General features: G+C 31.3%; 1 protein-coding gene across 1 annotated transcript; it reads left to right on the forward strand.

Moving 5' to 3' along the window:
- The first annotated feature begins 105 nt into the window (after positions 1 to 105).
- Positions 106 to 12,876, forward strand: LOC143082613 (sorting and assembly machinery component 50 homolog). Its single transcript, XM_076258390.1, has 14 exons — positions 106 to 123; positions 2,956 to 3,051; positions 3,478 to 3,579; positions 4,005 to 4,092; positions 4,961 to 5,076; positions 5,489 to 5,622; positions 6,214 to 6,301; positions 6,987 to 7,115; positions 7,535 to 7,606; positions 8,195 to 8,278; positions 9,135 to 9,276; positions 9,785 to 9,931; positions 12,103 to 12,244; positions 12,753 to 12,876. The coding sequence occupies exons 2-14, from the start codon at positions 2,971 to 2,973 to the stop codon at positions 12,796 to 12,798; spliced, it is 1,371 nt and encodes a 456-aa protein (XP_076114505.1). The 5' UTR covers positions 106 to 123; positions 2,956 to 2,970; the 3' UTR covers positions 12,799 to 12,876.
- Positions 12,877 to 17,230: the final 4,354 nt, after the last annotated feature.

A 17,230-nucleotide genomic window follows, 5' to 3' on the forward strand; every position in this document is an offset into this window, starting at 1 on the left:
TGTATTTTTTGTCCAATCACACTGTTTAGATACATTAACCTAAGTAGGGTACACAAACGAGCAACCTAAATTCTGGAATGCAAATACTACCGTGCCACCTTAATGGGAGCAGTTCACGCAAAAGTAAATACAATATTCTCCCTCAAGAAAGGATAAGGTCCATTGGCACTACAAAGTGTCGTTCCGTGACTGATGAACGATTAGATAAAGGGGGGGGGAGGAGGGGGTGGGGGGGGGGGGAGGGGGGGGGGAGTCAATTAATCTTACTAATTTACTAATTTTCAATTACAGTTTTTCATAATCATTAGGTAGTCTTGATTTTAAGTACCCATTATTTACTTATTAGTATTATATAAAATGGTTATCTGATTTGTAGTAGAGCACTGCAAAATCATTTTACTATTTACTTAGTATGAGAAGTGTTTCATCTATGTGTCGATGTGAGCATGAATATTTTTTTTTTTTATCTAGGACTGTGATCATATGGATTTGGCAGCTATACAGTCAAGTACACATTGAGTTGAAATGTTTATATCTAGGACTGTGATCATATGGATTTGGCAGCTATACAGTCCAGTACGCATCAAGTTGAAATGTTAATAGACATTTCAACTCGATGTGTACGCTTTCATGTCGATCCGGCCCCACGACGATCCGGCCCAACGTCGATCTGGCCCATATTTAAAGTCGATCCGGCCCCAATATAAAATATATTTTTTTAAGGAATAAAAATAAAGATATATATTAATTGTAATTCATAAATGTTTATGAATTTTATTATAATGTAAAAGGTGTATGGTAAAAAAAAAATGTTTTCACTACAAGTTTTCTAGATTATTGGGTATAATTATATTAAAAAAATATAACAGAATTTAGGACAATCAACATTAATCATCAGTATTAAATTATCAATTTCTTTCAATTGACTGTGATCTTAACAAGTCTTTAATCCTGTGTCATAACAAGTCTTTAATCCTGTGTCATAACAAATAGTTACAGTCACAACGGTACTAGCCGATCCCCAAGCTGATACATACAAACTTTGTTTTTGTTTGAAGTTCTGAAAATTCCTCACACTTACCTGTTGTCATCCATCATTGATACTTTTTACAAATTCCATTTATACTAATTAAAAGTCTGTATAGTTTATTCCTTATCATTTATTATGGGGCCGGATCAATGTGGGGCCGGATCGACGTGGGCCGGATCGACTTGGGACGGATTGACTTGGGGCCGGATTGACTTGGGGCCAGAACGACCGGATACTGATGTGTACATGCCACTATCCAACCTCATATTATGGATACACTTACTTTTTTGAAACACACATGAATGATAATGGGCTATGCCTATGGACGACAACATGGGCTTTGTCTTTTTAACTTATTTTGGTTTGGGAACTACATTTAGCTCATGAATCAGTGATATTGTTTGCCTCAAATTACAGCCGAAATTCGGCCTTTTCCCCTAGAGAAAATTCCCAATTACTAAAAAAAATGGCTTAAAATTCCTCCCAAAAAGTTTTACGTTTTCCCCAAACAGTGATGGCATTGGTAGTAGTGTTTGTAAATATCGTATTCATGTTATTATTTTGATATTAGAAAGCACTTTTGAGATCCGGTTTTCTGATCAGAATCATCATGGTGTTTGAAACACATGTAGTTTTCAATGCATTAAGTACCATCATTGCTTCTGTTTCTTTCCCCTCTCCGATAAGTACCTTTCAGGTGAAAATGTCTGACAACCAAAATATACATGAAAAAACAGTGCAAAGGTCAGCAAAAAATCGAAGATGTGTTTAGAATAAAATATACAAATTTCTCAATTTCAATAAAAAAATATGCATTTTTCCCAATAAAAAACGGTAGAGGTAGTTTTGAAAAAAGACAACAATATCACTGTGAATAAACACAAGTCTTATGTAAACAACATTTTAAAGCCAGAGAGAAATAAACAAAAGGTGTTTCTGGACATCATTTGTACACTTTCTGTATAATAAACATATTAAAATAAACTGAATGACACATACATTGTATATATATATATAAAATACATATGTATCTAATTATCTAACAATATGTTCTGCGTGTCCTGTAGACAAGTCCTAATGACTGCACTGACCTCCAAAAAAGATATCGTCGGGAAAATTCCAACTTATTTTTTTTAAATGTGTACTCAAAATTCAAGGCCACCTATTGATTATGGCAAAAAGGAATGTGATAATCATTTTAAGTTCAATGATATGGTACATCTTTCAAAGAGGAAAGTTTTGCCTGGGTAAAAATAACAGACCAAGGTTGCTTCTTTAAACTTATGTCAAAATAAAATAAATCTGAAAAAAATTAGATGAAAAAGTGCCCCTCTGTCGTTAGATTCTAGCTAAAATATATATAAAAAAAGAAGATTGAGACAAATCTTCAGAAAAGACCAAATGACACAGAAATTAACAACTATAGGTCACTATATGGCCTTCAGCAATGAGCCAAGCCCATACTGGATAGTGAGCCAAATACATGTAAGGCCCCAAAATGACAAATCTTTAATGTAAAACCATTCAAACTAAAAAATATTAAATGGCATAATTTATGTTCAAAATAATGAATGAAAACAAATTTGTAAAACAGCAACAAAAGAAAACTACTGAATTACAGGCCCCTGATTAAGAACAGACACATTCAGAATGTGGCAGGGTTAAACATGTTAGCTGGTTCCAAACCCTCCCCTTACCTGGGACTGTGGTGTAACAGTACAACATAAGAACAAACTATGAAAATCAGTCGATAAAGGTTTAACTGATCAAATGGATACAAATAGAAATACATCTAAGATTGTTCAATAGAGAACTACATACATGACATTTATATTACTAGTAGTAACTTGAATATAATTAATGAAACTGGAAAGAATATACGGTTTGTTTAACTAAGAGTCAAGTTATTTTCTGTATTATTTCAGGCCCCTGAGACCACAATGGATTCACACAGAACACAGTTTGAGGGACCATCAAATGACACAGATCCAAATTTTAATTTTGACATCAGAACAGTGCCAGTAAGTTGGTTTTTTTTTTGTCGGAATGAGGGTTCATTCATTCCTTTTAACATTCATGCTATGGACCTATTTCTTAATTTTAGTACCAATTTGAATATTTGGAAAATCTTAAAAGACATGAAGCTGAAAAAAGATTCTGGAATGAAATTGGCTTTGGTAAAACATTGCATGCAGGGTCCAGAGGAGTTTGTCTATTTACTGAAGTTTGGCATGAGATAAATAATCTCAAAGAAAAAAATTATATGAATAAAGCAGTTAATACCTTGACCTATAATGGTTTATTTTTATAAATTGTTATTTTGATGGAGAGTTGTCTCATTGGCACTCAAACCACATCTTCCTATTCATGTTTCTAAAAACTATAGAAAACTATTAGATATAATATACAAATGAATGAGAAAAAAAATAAAATCTTTTTGCTTTCAGGTGAAGGTTGACAGAGTTGTAATTGATGGAGTAGGGAAAACCAAAAATGATATCCTGGAAAAGACACTGAAGCCAGTTTTGTCAGCAACAAATTTCAAAGAGGTAGTGTATCAAACAACTTGGTCTTTATATTTATGCTAGACTATCTAAATGTTTTAATTTGGTAACATTTATTTAAGAGAGTTTGACATTCCTACTTATATATTATTAAGATGAAATTTCTATTATTCTCTAATTATTAACAAATTTATTTTGTACTTATGTACCATGTATTTTATTAACATAAAATTTCTCTAGAATTATGTTATATCCTAGGCCATATAGCATGTATAGAGTTTAATGAGGGGGGAGTTCGACCTTTATCGGGACTCCGAGTTCAGGATCTGGAATTAGAATTTCAGGATGTCAGGATTTTGATTTCTTTAAATTCGGGACTTCGGGATTTCATGTTTTTAAGCCCGGGATTTCGGGATGAGGATCCCTTCTACTCCCCTCCTTTAATATATTCAATATAATTTTCATTGCAGATGGTTGAAAAAAGTACACAGGCCAAAATAGTCTTGGAAAAATTAGAATTGTTTAAAAAAGTTGATATTTTAATAGATACAAGTAAAGGTTAGTATTATGCCTGCAAATGAAATTAGACTAACTCTTATATGTATATATATATATATAATATATACATGTTTTGAACAGTTCATTTATTTATGGGTTGATTTTTGTGCTCAAGTTTTATATCTTTTACATTAAACAATTATTTAAGATTTAATTGTCATTGGGATTTTTAAAAGGAAAATTGATATGTTCTGTGAACAGATTTACCCTGTAAGCATCAGATGCCTTTTGAACATACAAATTATGCTGTATAAAAACTATATTAAGCAAAATTGGTAGGACTGGTTGCAACAGGTATAAAGTAAGAGTAGTATTAGGCTCTGACTCTGTCTCAATAGCTATTGAGCCATGGTAAAGATGGTAATTGATACCACACTACTTGTACTTTTGCAGAATATAAACAATACATAAAGATATAAATGACTGAAATTCTAAGAATTCAAACATAGAAAAATACTCAATATTTGATGGAAATTTACATTTATTCATGATTGCACATACATGAGTGCTTGCCTTAATTATCTGTGTTCAATCAATATATATATATATTTCTTGATATTTGGTTTTGATAGTTGAATTTATGGATTAGTTATTCTATTTATTACATAAGCAATAACTTCCTTTATGGTAATAAAATAGAAAATACAAGGAAATATATCTTTTTTTTAGCATTCTCAATTATTTTTATTAAACTTCAAAGAAAATGTCTCAAGAATACCGGGGGATTACCCATCGCTGTATGATGTCAGAGAGGTGAAAATATTGAATTTTATCTCAATGCAATTAACATTTATATTGTTTTGCTATGTTAAGTAATAAGTAAACTACACAAGGCACACACTTTATATAAGAGTCTATTTTTTTTCAGGAAAAAATGCATCAACCAATGGATATGAAGTGCAATATCATGTTGAGGAAAGGAAATATCCTATTTTAAATGTGAAAATGGAATTAGGAGCTCATTCAGCCAATGAAAGTGATGTGGTAAGATAAAATATCACTGGCTTGTTTTCTTATAAAAAATATTTAAATATGCAGGAAGTGAAATGTCTGTAATCATTTATTGTCACATAGGTTCTATGAAACTTATTTGTTCCCCACAAGACGTTTAGAGGGGACATAAAAATCCATCTTTCTGTCAGCCCTCTCACTGGTAGCATTCTTCCTAGATTTTTATCAACTTTATATCAGAGAGTTTTATAAACAATGGTTGAACAAGTTTGAAAATCAGTGCCAATGAACTATTTTCAAAAGCGGTATACCCCTTTGAAATATTCATTATTTACAAAATTTAATGATTAGCTAAGCACTCTCAACCATAAAATGTTTGTGCCAAAAACATTAACATGGATTTTGTATGTCCTGATAAGTTATTAAAATATACATATCTTTATAGGTGGTAAGAATGAAATGCCCCAATATGTTTGGTCGTGGTGAATTATGTACTCTGGATTACAGCAGAGTTTTCAAAGATGATGGAGGGTATGGCTTTCAGTTTTCAAAACCCATCAATGGGGATCCTGATATAAGGTAATTATTTTAATTTTTCCAAGATAAAAACTTAAATACACTATATTATAGAAATACAAAGTATATGGCATATCCATCCATGACACACAATCAGTACATGCACAACGAAAAACACACAAAAAGCCAAGGAATATAGTGCTGTTATTGCTGTTCTTCATCTCAGAGTCATAGTGAAGTATACAACATGAAGCCCAACCACTAAACACACACACACACACACACACACTTTTTTTGAAATCCCAAATGGAAACATGTTACTGTGGACTTATTTATTTTTGTAGATACCAATATTCATGGATTGCATGAGGAAAAGTTACATTTTTGTAAATATTTAATTTTATGGTATTGCCAAAGTCGGCATACCCGTACAAGGAAATATTAAAAAAATTGTAATTCATTAAACATTTAAACAAAAATTCTTTCAAAAACTGAAATCCACAAATTTAAGAACCCATGAACAGGCAACTTTTGCTCAAACCATGAAATTTGATACCTACGAATAAAATATGGAGGTATAAATCATTATATGTAAAGTGAAAGAGATATATGATTTCCAATATAAATACTTATATTATATTTGATTATTTTTAGAATTGGTGCTAATGTATATAAAGGCTATGCAGAATTTCCATGGAGTAGTTTTAAAGAAATCAGCAGAGGAACTGCCTTACATTTAATGGTAAATTAATCTCTATTGCTGTTATACATGTATTTTTAATTTTAGTTTCTTGTGTATAATTCCGAGTTAAGTATGGCGTCCATTATTACTGTACTAGTATAGATATTTGTTTAGGGGCCAGCTGAAGGACGTCTCCGGGTGCGGGAGTTTCTGGTTGCATTGAAGACCGATTGGTGACCTTCTGCTGTTGTTTGTTCTATGGTCGTGTTGTTGTCTCTTTGACACATTCCCCATTTCCATTCTCAATTTTATATCATTTAAAAAATATTGTAACATATATCAGATGATCAATGGATAGAATGTTCCAAATGTACTGAAAAGAAAAGTTTAGAAAAGGTAAAAAAAAAATGCACACATAACACCTAATTAATCTGTCAGTTATAATCTACAGCTACATGTATTTACAAAAAAAACTATTTAAAAACAAAACACAAACACATTCTTCAATGTGATCTTTCATTATAAATGACTCACTGATATTGGAAAAAATATCTCTATATGATATATGTTTAAATGAGAAAAAAACATAAGGTAAACAAGAATAAAAAAGACAGATGATACCTGCTGTCCTTGACATTGATCCTTCCCTAAACCTTATATCATGTTCTAAATCATACAAGTTGTAAATGAACATATCAGAAATGGACAAAAATAAAAAAATATGTTTTTCTAATTTATATTACAGTTTCCAACTATATTAGGTTCCCATTGTTTAAAGTGGGAAGGAGTGTGGAGAGAAATGAGAGCTCTCAACAGAAACACATCATTTGCTGTCAGGGAGCAATCAGGACATACATTAAAGTCAAGTATACAGGTATTTTAGTTTATGTTTCTTAAATTATTGGTATTTTAAGGACCAATATTGACAGATGATTTCTTATAGGAGTTTTAGCCCTAAAATTACATTTTTTCCATTTTTTGTTAATTTAGTTATTATATTTAAACCTACAACAGATTATGAGAAATTGTAAATGAAAAAATAATCAGCGGGACAAGATACAAGAAATAGAGCAAGTTGTGATACGGTCAGATAAACTTGATTTGCATTTGTTAATTAAGTTGTGGACATTTGGTATTTAGTTGCATTAGCATTGATACATCTGATGTTGCATTAGCTGAAATTTTTCTGTAAGTTTTGCCTCATTCTCCCAGTAGTTGTCCATTGGTAAAGGAATTGTTTTCAAAACAAAATGGAATTAAAAAGAGATGACTATATTATGTTTATTGTTTTAGCATGTATTAATGAGAGATAGAAGAGATGATAAGATATTACCTACCAAAGGATATTTAGTCAAGTTAACACAGGTAGGAATATTTTTGATTGAATATTAAGAAATGTTTCTGTTGACACAGTGGTTATTCGTCAGTTAAACCAACATAGGTAGATATTCCAATGGGCAACACTTATACCCCTTTGGATACTTTTGAATCACAATTTATGACCAAACTTAGAACAGATCAATCTATAATACATTTCAGACAAAACTCAATAACACTTACCTTTAACTTGATCGTGTTTTGCTTTAAATATTCCAGAGTTCTCTTATTATACTCTAGAAATCGACCCCAGCAAACTGACTTTAAACGAGTCTAATATGAATAGCAGTAGTTGCCCTTTTCTTGATTGGGATATTTCAGTATCACACAGGAAGCGTTATGCTATAATAAATGATATAACTTCAGCAAGCACAAAAAAAAACAAACATTTGAAGTTTTAAAAATTCTGCTTACAAACTTGCATTCAGTGGCATTGTGTCCAAAATGTTTGCATTTTACTGCTCTTCTAATGGCAGGGTACTACTTTCATGGATCAGGTGTCATAAAAAAAAAAATAAAAATAAAAAATTGATAAAAAAAAAATCTGGTTATGTGTATGCTTTTTCTATATTTCAGGAGTATGCTGGTCTTGGTGGAAATGTAGAATTTGTCAAGAACGATGTTGAACTTCAGTATAATTTACCTTTAGTGTTCGATTCAGTAAGTAAATAAGTGTTTTTATTCCTCTTGAGAAGGAAAATTCACATTATATGTACAGAACTTAACTTTTAGGACTTTGTTTCATCTAATGATCAAATTTTTACTACTTTATACTTTAAGTATAGCTCTTTTTCTGAAGTTTTCAAGATTTATGAAAATATTGAGATTACATGTAGTACTGAATGTATCATGTTATTTTCTTCATTAAGATAGCAATAATTTACTGCAGTACAATCTCAATAATACATAACTATAACAATGCATTGCAGGAAACCAGTGATACTCACCTTTTGACTTATATACACAGATATGGATAATTTACGTTAAATTGAAAATTTACTCTAACACGAATCATTGTCCATTAAAAGTGGAAGGGTAGGAAACAAAGTTTAAAATTTAGACATTGATCGTAGGTCATTTATAGTTGATTGTTCTTTAATGTATGAATCATATAGTACTTATTACCACCATACTATGAAAGAATAAGGTGAACTACTGCACAGTCTTTTAACAATGAGAAAAACCTATGCTGCATAGATTATAGATAGCTATGAAAGGCCTCTACTTGAAAAATATGAAACAATTCAATTAAGAAACCTAACAGTCTAATTTATAACAAATAATTTATGATAAACAAATATGACACATGAACCTACAACGAAAACCAAACTACAGGCTCCTGACTTGGACAGGCACATAAAGAATGTGGCAGGGTTTAGCATGTTTGTGATGGCACACTTCCCCCTATCCTGGGACAGTGGTGGAACAGTACAACATACTTTCTTCAAAATTCAAATCACAGAATAAAGAGTTGCACAGTTTTAAGATTTATTCATGAAGATATTTTTAATTACAGATAATACAGTTATCATTAGCCGGTGGAATTTTAACAAAAATAGATCAAAACAAAGACATCAAAATTAATGATAGATACTTCCTTGGAGGCCCCCTGACACTGAGAGGCTTCACTGTAAATGGTGTTGGTCCCCATTCTGATGGTAAGCTTTATATATTCATTAAATGTTAGATTATGCATATTATGATTATAGGGGAAAAATATCTGATAAAAGTTTTAGATGTGATTTCAAATTTGCCTTTCTTAAAACAAACAATTCTGTCACTTTGGTTTTGTTTGTTGCATTAAACTTTAATGATAAAAATGTAATAAATCAGCATTTTTAAGAGCTGAATGAGGTCTTAAACCTGACATTTGGGATAAGACAATGACAGGTTTTAAATGTTTTATTGTTTTTTTTTTCATTTCTAGTTTAACATATTATTATTTATGAAAGTCTGGGTTTTGTTAATGTAAAATTCAAATAAAATTATAAATCATTTGAAAAAAATAGTCTGTATTTTTCAGACTGACGTTTAAATAAAATCCTGAATAGTTATGAGGAGAAATGGGGATGTTGTTTAACCTCTGTAACTTTTGTGGTCAATGCCTTGCTATGATAACTGTTTTTTTTTCCATATGATTTATCTTATATAATTGTTATATTTCAGGTAATGCCTTAGGAGCAGATGCCTACTGGTTGAGTGGTCTACATCTATATACTCCATTACCATTCAGACCAGGAAAAGGAGGATTTGGGGAAATGTTTAGATCTCACTTTTTTGTTACAGCAGGCAACTTAGGGAATGTAAATCTATGTAAGTTAATAGGTTCAAATCACTGTTTTTAAAGCATGTCATGTGATAGATTAAGTGTATGTTAAATGATGTATATAATATTTAATCTTTGATACTTTTTATAAAAAGATGTGGTATGATTTTCAATAAGACAACTCTACACTATAGACAGAATGATTTAGATGAAAGCAACTATTGGTCACTGTAAGGCCTTTATCAATGACCGAATGTCATACAGTATAGAAAGTTATAAAAGGTCCCGAAATGAGAAAACTAACATCCTGACTTCTTTACAAAACCATTATAAAAAAAAAACTTATGATAGATTGCAACCCATGACAATCACTGAATTACTGACTCATGTATTAGGACAGGTGTGTGTGCTCAACCTGCTCCCAACATGGGCAATGGTTTGACATATCAGATCAGCTCAAAGCAGAAATAACAAACTAAAGACGGATTGTACTCGCAATTACTTAAAACTAATAACAATTGATAAATAAATCAGGTTTCCAAGATTTGAGATCACAAGATACAGTAGCAAGTAATAAACTAATCAAAGGTGTCTCCAAATGTCCTAAAATTCAAATTGAGTAAAAAAAATCTCATCAAAGTTTTCCTGGGTTTTATAAAAGTAAATGATTTTATATTTGAATTGCAGCTTGATAATGTTGAGTTGTACATGTAAGCAATTTTTACATCTGCCATGTAGCCACTTTCTTTTTGCAAATAGATTTTTGGCTCAAGTGAGCTTTTCTCATCACTTGGCGTCCGGCGTGCGACGTCATTGTCTTTAACTTTTCGAAATCTTCTCCTCTGAAACTACTAAGCCAAATTTAACTAAACTTGGCCACAATTATCATTTGGTTATCTAGTTTTAAAAATGTGTCCGGTGACCCGACTAACCAATCAAGATGGCCGCCATGGCTAAAAATAGAACGTAGGGGTAAAATGTAGATTTTGGCTTATAATATCTCTGAAACCAAAGCATTTAGAGATAAACTGTAAACAGCAATACTGTACAGCAAAGTAAGACCTACAAAGAAGTCAACATGATCAAAATGTTCAATCAACCCCTTAAGGAGTTATTGCCCTATAAAGTAAATTTTTAACAATTTTCATAAATTTTGTAAATTTTGTAAATTTTTATTCATTTTTGATATGCACATAGACCAAGGTGAGCAACACAGGCTCTTTAGAGCCTCTAGTTTTTTAATTTTATGAAATCTTTCTACCTTGAAAATTGTTTCTTGGCTTTTATGGAAGTGAATTTTTAGAAATCATTTTCTTTGGAAATCATTTTTATCAGTTATGCTTCAGTACACTTGTTACCTCAATCAATTGCATGTAGCAATGCTATGCCTTTTATAGCTCACTATGCAGTATGGACTTTGCTCATTGTTGAAGGCCATACGGTGACCTATAGTTGTTAATTTCTGTGTAATTTTGGTCTTTTGTGGATAGTTGTCTCATTGGCAATCAAACCACATCTTCTTTTTTATATAGTCCAGATCATGGTTGGTCTTGTTTTCTTTTACAATCTGTTCTGTACTGCTTTGAGATTGTTTTCCTATAATTGCAAGAAGAAATCAATAATTAATTCCCGTCTTCTATTTTTCCTATATATGACTTTGTTGATTCTTACATTGACAACAGCACTTGCTCTCTTTGTTTCTAGCGATAACTTTATGAGCAAGTTGCATGATATGAAAAATTATCACAAAAAGGAGAAATGCACAAAATAGCAATTAAATTTATTATTTAAAAAAATGGTTAAAATTGATATGTGAAAGAAAAAAAAACTTTTTAAAAAGAAGTTAAAATCAAATGTATAAGTCTTTACCTTGCCTGCAAGACATTAGGGAAGCCATTAGCAGTTGCACTGTTGTGAATATAAATTTGATAAAAAAAAAAAAAAAACATATGTAGATGCGTAATAAATTAGTGTATTTATACATGTTTTCTGTTACATTTTAAAACAGCATGAACTTAGGGGGAACAAATGTGGAAATTACTTGAATCTGCAATTCTTTAGCACTGATATTCAATGATAATTTTTTGGTGACTTAGTAACATATATCAGTACAATTTCTACAATATTCTCAGTTATAGAGATTTAAGTATTAATTATTTTATTTTATTCAAACATTGCTAAACTATTTAAGTTTATTCATATTTTTTTTAATTTTCAGTGGAAACTGCAAAAGAAAATTTTAAAAATCTCACAGAAACATTTCGTTTATCATATGGACTTGGTGTTGTGTTGCGATTAGGTGGAATAGCTAGATTAGAAATAAATTATGTGATACCAGTGCGATCTCAAAATGGAGATAAGTATGTATATATTTTCTTTCTTTTTACTTTTTTACAATGTAATAACAATTTACTTAGTTCTTCATGTATATGTACAAAAAGAGGCCTTTCGATCCTTATTAATTAAAAATTAAGAGAACAACAAGATAGTTTTCTGTTTTCATTTTTGTATCTATATGAAAACATGATAGCAACCCAAAAACTATTTAAGTTTATAAACAGTATATGTATCCTAGTTAAAACATCAATTTCACTGAAAATTATTTATATGAATAAATGAGAGGCATGGTGAAATTAAGTGAGAGAACAAGCCAGCTATAAAACCTGGTTTAATCTTTCATTTTTTACTTAAGGAAATGCCTGTACCAAGTCAGGAATATGACAGTTGTATTCTTTTCATTTTATGTGTTTGAGCTTTTGATTTTACCATTTGATATTTATTGGAGTTCAATATTTAGGTTATTTATCTTTTTAGATAATTTCAGCATAAAATTAAGTATGTAATAACATTATTTTATTTCTTTTTCAGTGTTGACAGAGGTTTTCAGTATGGAATTGGAATTTCATTTTTATAACAGATTTAAAAACAGTGCTTATGAAATAAGTCTTATATATCATGTTAAAATATCATTTTTAAACATTTGTTACATTCACTTTGTTTTGTGTTTTCACTTGGCAAGGTTTTCATATATTGTATGTCATATAAATGATATGTGGTATGAGTGCTAATGAGACAGCTCTCCACCAAAGTCACAATGTATGAAAAGCAAACAGTTATAGGTCAAAGTACAGCCTTCACCACAGAGCATTGGCTCACATCTAAAAGCAAGCTATAAATGCCCCAAAAGTGACTAGTGTAAAACAATTCAAACAGTCAAACCAACCATCTAATCAACCTGGTATATAAAAATTGAGAAACAAGAAACATACTTACAAACAACAACTGAACAAAAGGCTCCTAACTTAGTGCAGCAGGTTTAAACATTTTAACATGTAACGTTTTAAATCTTGTGTCTACTTATTCAAATTATCAAGTGAAACAAATGAACTGCCTTGATGGTCACATGGTAGGGTGTTGGCCTTGACTTGAGTGTGGGTCTGCTAATGTGGGATGTCTTTGGGTCGTTCCCCAGCCAAACCAAAGACTCAACTAAGCATGCAGTATTTAGGAGTTACTTACTTATTTTCCTGGAATGCCATTGGCATGTAGCGCAGCAACAAAGTTTCTCCATTTCTGTCTGTCTTTAGCCATCTTTTCTACTGTTGCCAATGTGTTATTCATGGTCTTCAGTTCTCCTTCTACAGTATGTCTCCATGTATTTTTTGGTCTTCTTGCTTATGCCTTCCTTCTGGAGACTAATGTGATGCTGATCTAGTGTATATGCTCAATCCATTTCCAAATCCTTTTTATTAATATTGCAAAGACTAGCCAGGTTAATGTGTTTTGGTAGGGTTACCTGTCTTCCCACAGACTGTTACAAGCATATTGAAAATCTGGCTCAGGGTGTTGATCTAGTACAAAGCAGGGTTCATATTCAAATCTCATTAAAGTGTTCTAATAATGGTATGTCATTAATATTTCTCATCTAGTACTATAATTGTCTTCAATGGTACAGTATTGGACACTTAAGAGTCTGTAATATGAAGGTTCTTCTTCATGTAAAATATCCCATAAACTTAACATTACCAATGATCCATGTGATGTGTAGACAATTCGCAAACCTTGACATTCAGATCAACCATGGCAGAAAGACGTGTATACATTACAATCATTCCAAGAGTGCACATGCTGAAAATTGTTAAAAAAAAATCTATTGAAAAATAATTAGTTCAAGGTCAAATGAAATCTGCCAGACAGACATGTCTACCTTGCAATAATTCCATACACCAAATATAGTTGACTTCTGGCTTAGTGTACCTGATACACTGAAAAGACCATGAAATATTAACGTTGACCAATGAACCATGAAAATGAGGACAAGGTCCGATGAACCCTGCCAGACAGACATGTACACCTTGCAATGATTCCATACACCAAATTTAGTTGACCAGCTGCTTATAGTATCTTATGAACTGACAAAACCATGAAAACTTAGCATTGACCAATGAAAATAAGACCAAGGTCAGATAAAGCCTGCCAGACCAATATGTACACCTTACAATCATTTCCATATACAAAAAAAGTTAAACTTATTCATATAATCTGAGATGCACCACCCAACTTTCAATGATCACCAATTCATGAAATGAGGTAGATGTCAGGGGAATCAATGTGACAGACATGTTAATGTTGCAAGGAATCCATATACCAAGTATACTTTTCCCATTACTCATAACAAGTGAGAAATTCAAACACAAAAACTTGATTTTTTTTCAAGCAGTAGCTGAAATATGAAAATGAACTCTTAAGACAATGGACATATGATAGATAAACACTTGGTTACATAAGACATCTGCATACAAACTATGAAGAATCTAGGTTACTTCCCTCTAAATGTTAAGCTTTATTGAATTCGTTTACACCTTGGATGTATTACAATCCCTATGGCTTGCACTCTGCAACTTTCTCCACAGGCTCGACAATAAACTATATATAGTGGGCATATCCTCATAGTACCTGAGAAACAGATCAAACCAGGCATTATTATTCAATTTGCAATTGACCAATAAACCATGAAAATGAAGTCAAGGTCATATAAATCCTGCCAGTCATGATTTGCTCATTGTTGAAGGCCATACTGTGACCTTTAGTTGTTAATTTCTGTGTCATCTGGCCTCATGGGAGTTTTCTCATCGGCAATCATGTCACATCTTGTCTTTATATAAACATATACACCTTCCACCATTATAGTTGACATATTGCTTAAAGTATTGAATAATCGACAAAACCATGAAAATGAGGTCATGGTAATATGAAACCTACCAAACAGACCTGTACACCTTATAACCATTCCATAAACCAAAGAAAGCAGACCTCTTGCTTCAAGAATATGAGAAATAGACCTAACCTCTAAAATTAAATATTATACATAAATATGAGGACACGGCCAGATGGACAAGTAAAACTTAATCATTCCATACACCAAATAGCGTCCATATAGCATTGAGTAACTAAAAAATGGACCAAACCACAAAAACTGTACATTGTTCCAAGAACCATGAAATTGAGGTCAAGGTCAGACATGTGCACCTAACAATCATTCCATACACCAAATATAGTGGAGTCAATAGCCTTGATCACTCATCCTTGAATAACCCCCATCTTACAGGCAATTTGACATTGCAAGGAACCTGTATACTAAATCTAGTTCTCCTGTTACTCGTAATAAAGGAGTATTTCACTTGACAACAAAATCAAAAGCATTATGGACATATGACAGATGAAAAATTTGTAATACTAGGTATCTGCATACAAAGTATAAAGCATCCAGTGGGGTTTTCTGAAATTTAAAGCTTTATACAAATAGTTGCCCATCTTGAATTCTTTGACTTTCATTGCTGGCGAAGCAAAACGGGAAGCTTAATACAAAAATTTATGGTAAAAGAGATGACTTTTCATTTCCTATCATTAATTAGCCATTTTTAGATGGTGTTTATATATCTCAACTTGTACTATTCGCTCGTGTATGTAACAATTATTAGATTTTAGGGAGAGAAATTTATGTATTACTGAAAAATTATTACATCAGGGTTTACTATATTTTATCATCGCATTGGTTGACCAATTGGTGACCTTCGGCTGCTGTCTGCTCTATGTTCCAATTTCCATTCTCAATTTTATTGAAATCCAAACTGTATGCGATCAACAGATCAAAAGTAGAGATCTGATTTCTATTTCAAATGTACCTTCCTAGACAATCTTGATGGTCAGATATAAATACCAGAACTAAATGTACCTTCCTAGACAATCTTGATGGTCAGATATAAATACCATAACTAAATGTATCTTCCTAGACAATCTTGATGGTCAGATATAAATACTATAACTAAGGAGAACCGTCAAGTTTTCACTAGGCTATTTATATCTACACTTCATATGTTAGAACAAGGATGTAATATTATTTAAGGTAAAACATGAGTTAAACCTGAGGAGTCTGATAACCAATTGAACATTAATAGTTACTTGATGACAAAGTACTCAATTAGGGATGCCAATGAGACAGCTTTTACTCAAAGATCAATGAATTTTTATCACTCATATAATGTAGTTGGTTTCATAAATAATAAACAAACACTGATTCATTTCAACACTTCATTCATTTTTTCTATAAAATATTTCAGCACTATAAACAGTACAATGTACAATAACAGCAAAAACATTTGTCACAACAATGGTTATTTTAAATAACAAGAACTATAATGTGTGAAGTTGGATGATAACTGGAGTATACATAGGTTAGAAATGTTCTTAAGGATGTTCAATAATATTTTACAACTTCCTTCAAATTTCTTTTTAAACATCCCTTATCAAACATCAATTCTCCAAAAAAGCACTTTTTTTAAGACAAAATATATTTTGAAATTGACATTGTCTTTTAATGATATTTATCGTATCTTTATTCTTCAAAATTTTAATTTCAAATATATTTATTGTGAAGTTAATTTTTTCATTCTTTTATGCATATTGTACATAATCTTAATGAAAAATGCTTAAGATCAATTCAGTTTATTTTCCCTTATAGATAATTTTTTATCAAAATAAGCTATACTCAAAAGGTCTATACATATTTAAATCAGAAATAAATGCTGTCAAAAAATAAGTAATGTCCCACATGAATTGACAATAGTATCCAGATTGGTAATTTAAGAGGTGCATATTGAAATCGTTAAATAGAACAATTGAACATAAAATTCATTTCTTCTGAAACAGTTTTATACTTACTTATACATAAATGTTTAAGCAAAAAGATGCACACTATAAATTAATCACGAAATGAATGATATAAATAGAAATGGGTTATAAACTTCTACTGAAATTATCCATTTAGACCAATGATTTTTTTTTTT

Source organism: Mytilus galloprovincialis, chromosome 7 (assembly GCF_965363235.1).
Source record: "Mytilus galloprovincialis chromosome 7, xbMytGall1.hap1.1, whole genome shotgun sequence".
Taxonomy (NCBI): Eukaryota; Metazoa; Mollusca; class Bivalvia; order Mytilida; family Mytilidae; genus Mytilus; species Mytilus galloprovincialis.

Bases quoted from the DNA above. Each gene is read 5' to 3' on its own strand.
- LOC143082613 (XM_076258390.1), top strand. From the start codon at position 2,971: ATGGATTCACACAGAACACAGTTTGAGGGACCATCAAATGACACAGAT. The intron at 3,052-3,477 runs GTAAGTTGGTTT...TTTTGCTTTCAG, and splicing joins TTGACATCAGAACAGTGCCA to GTGAAGGTTGACAGAGTTGT. The intron at 5,077-5,488 runs GTAAGATAAAAT...ATATCTTTATAG, and splicing joins CAGCCAATGAAAGTGATGTG to GTGGTAAGAATGAAATGCCC.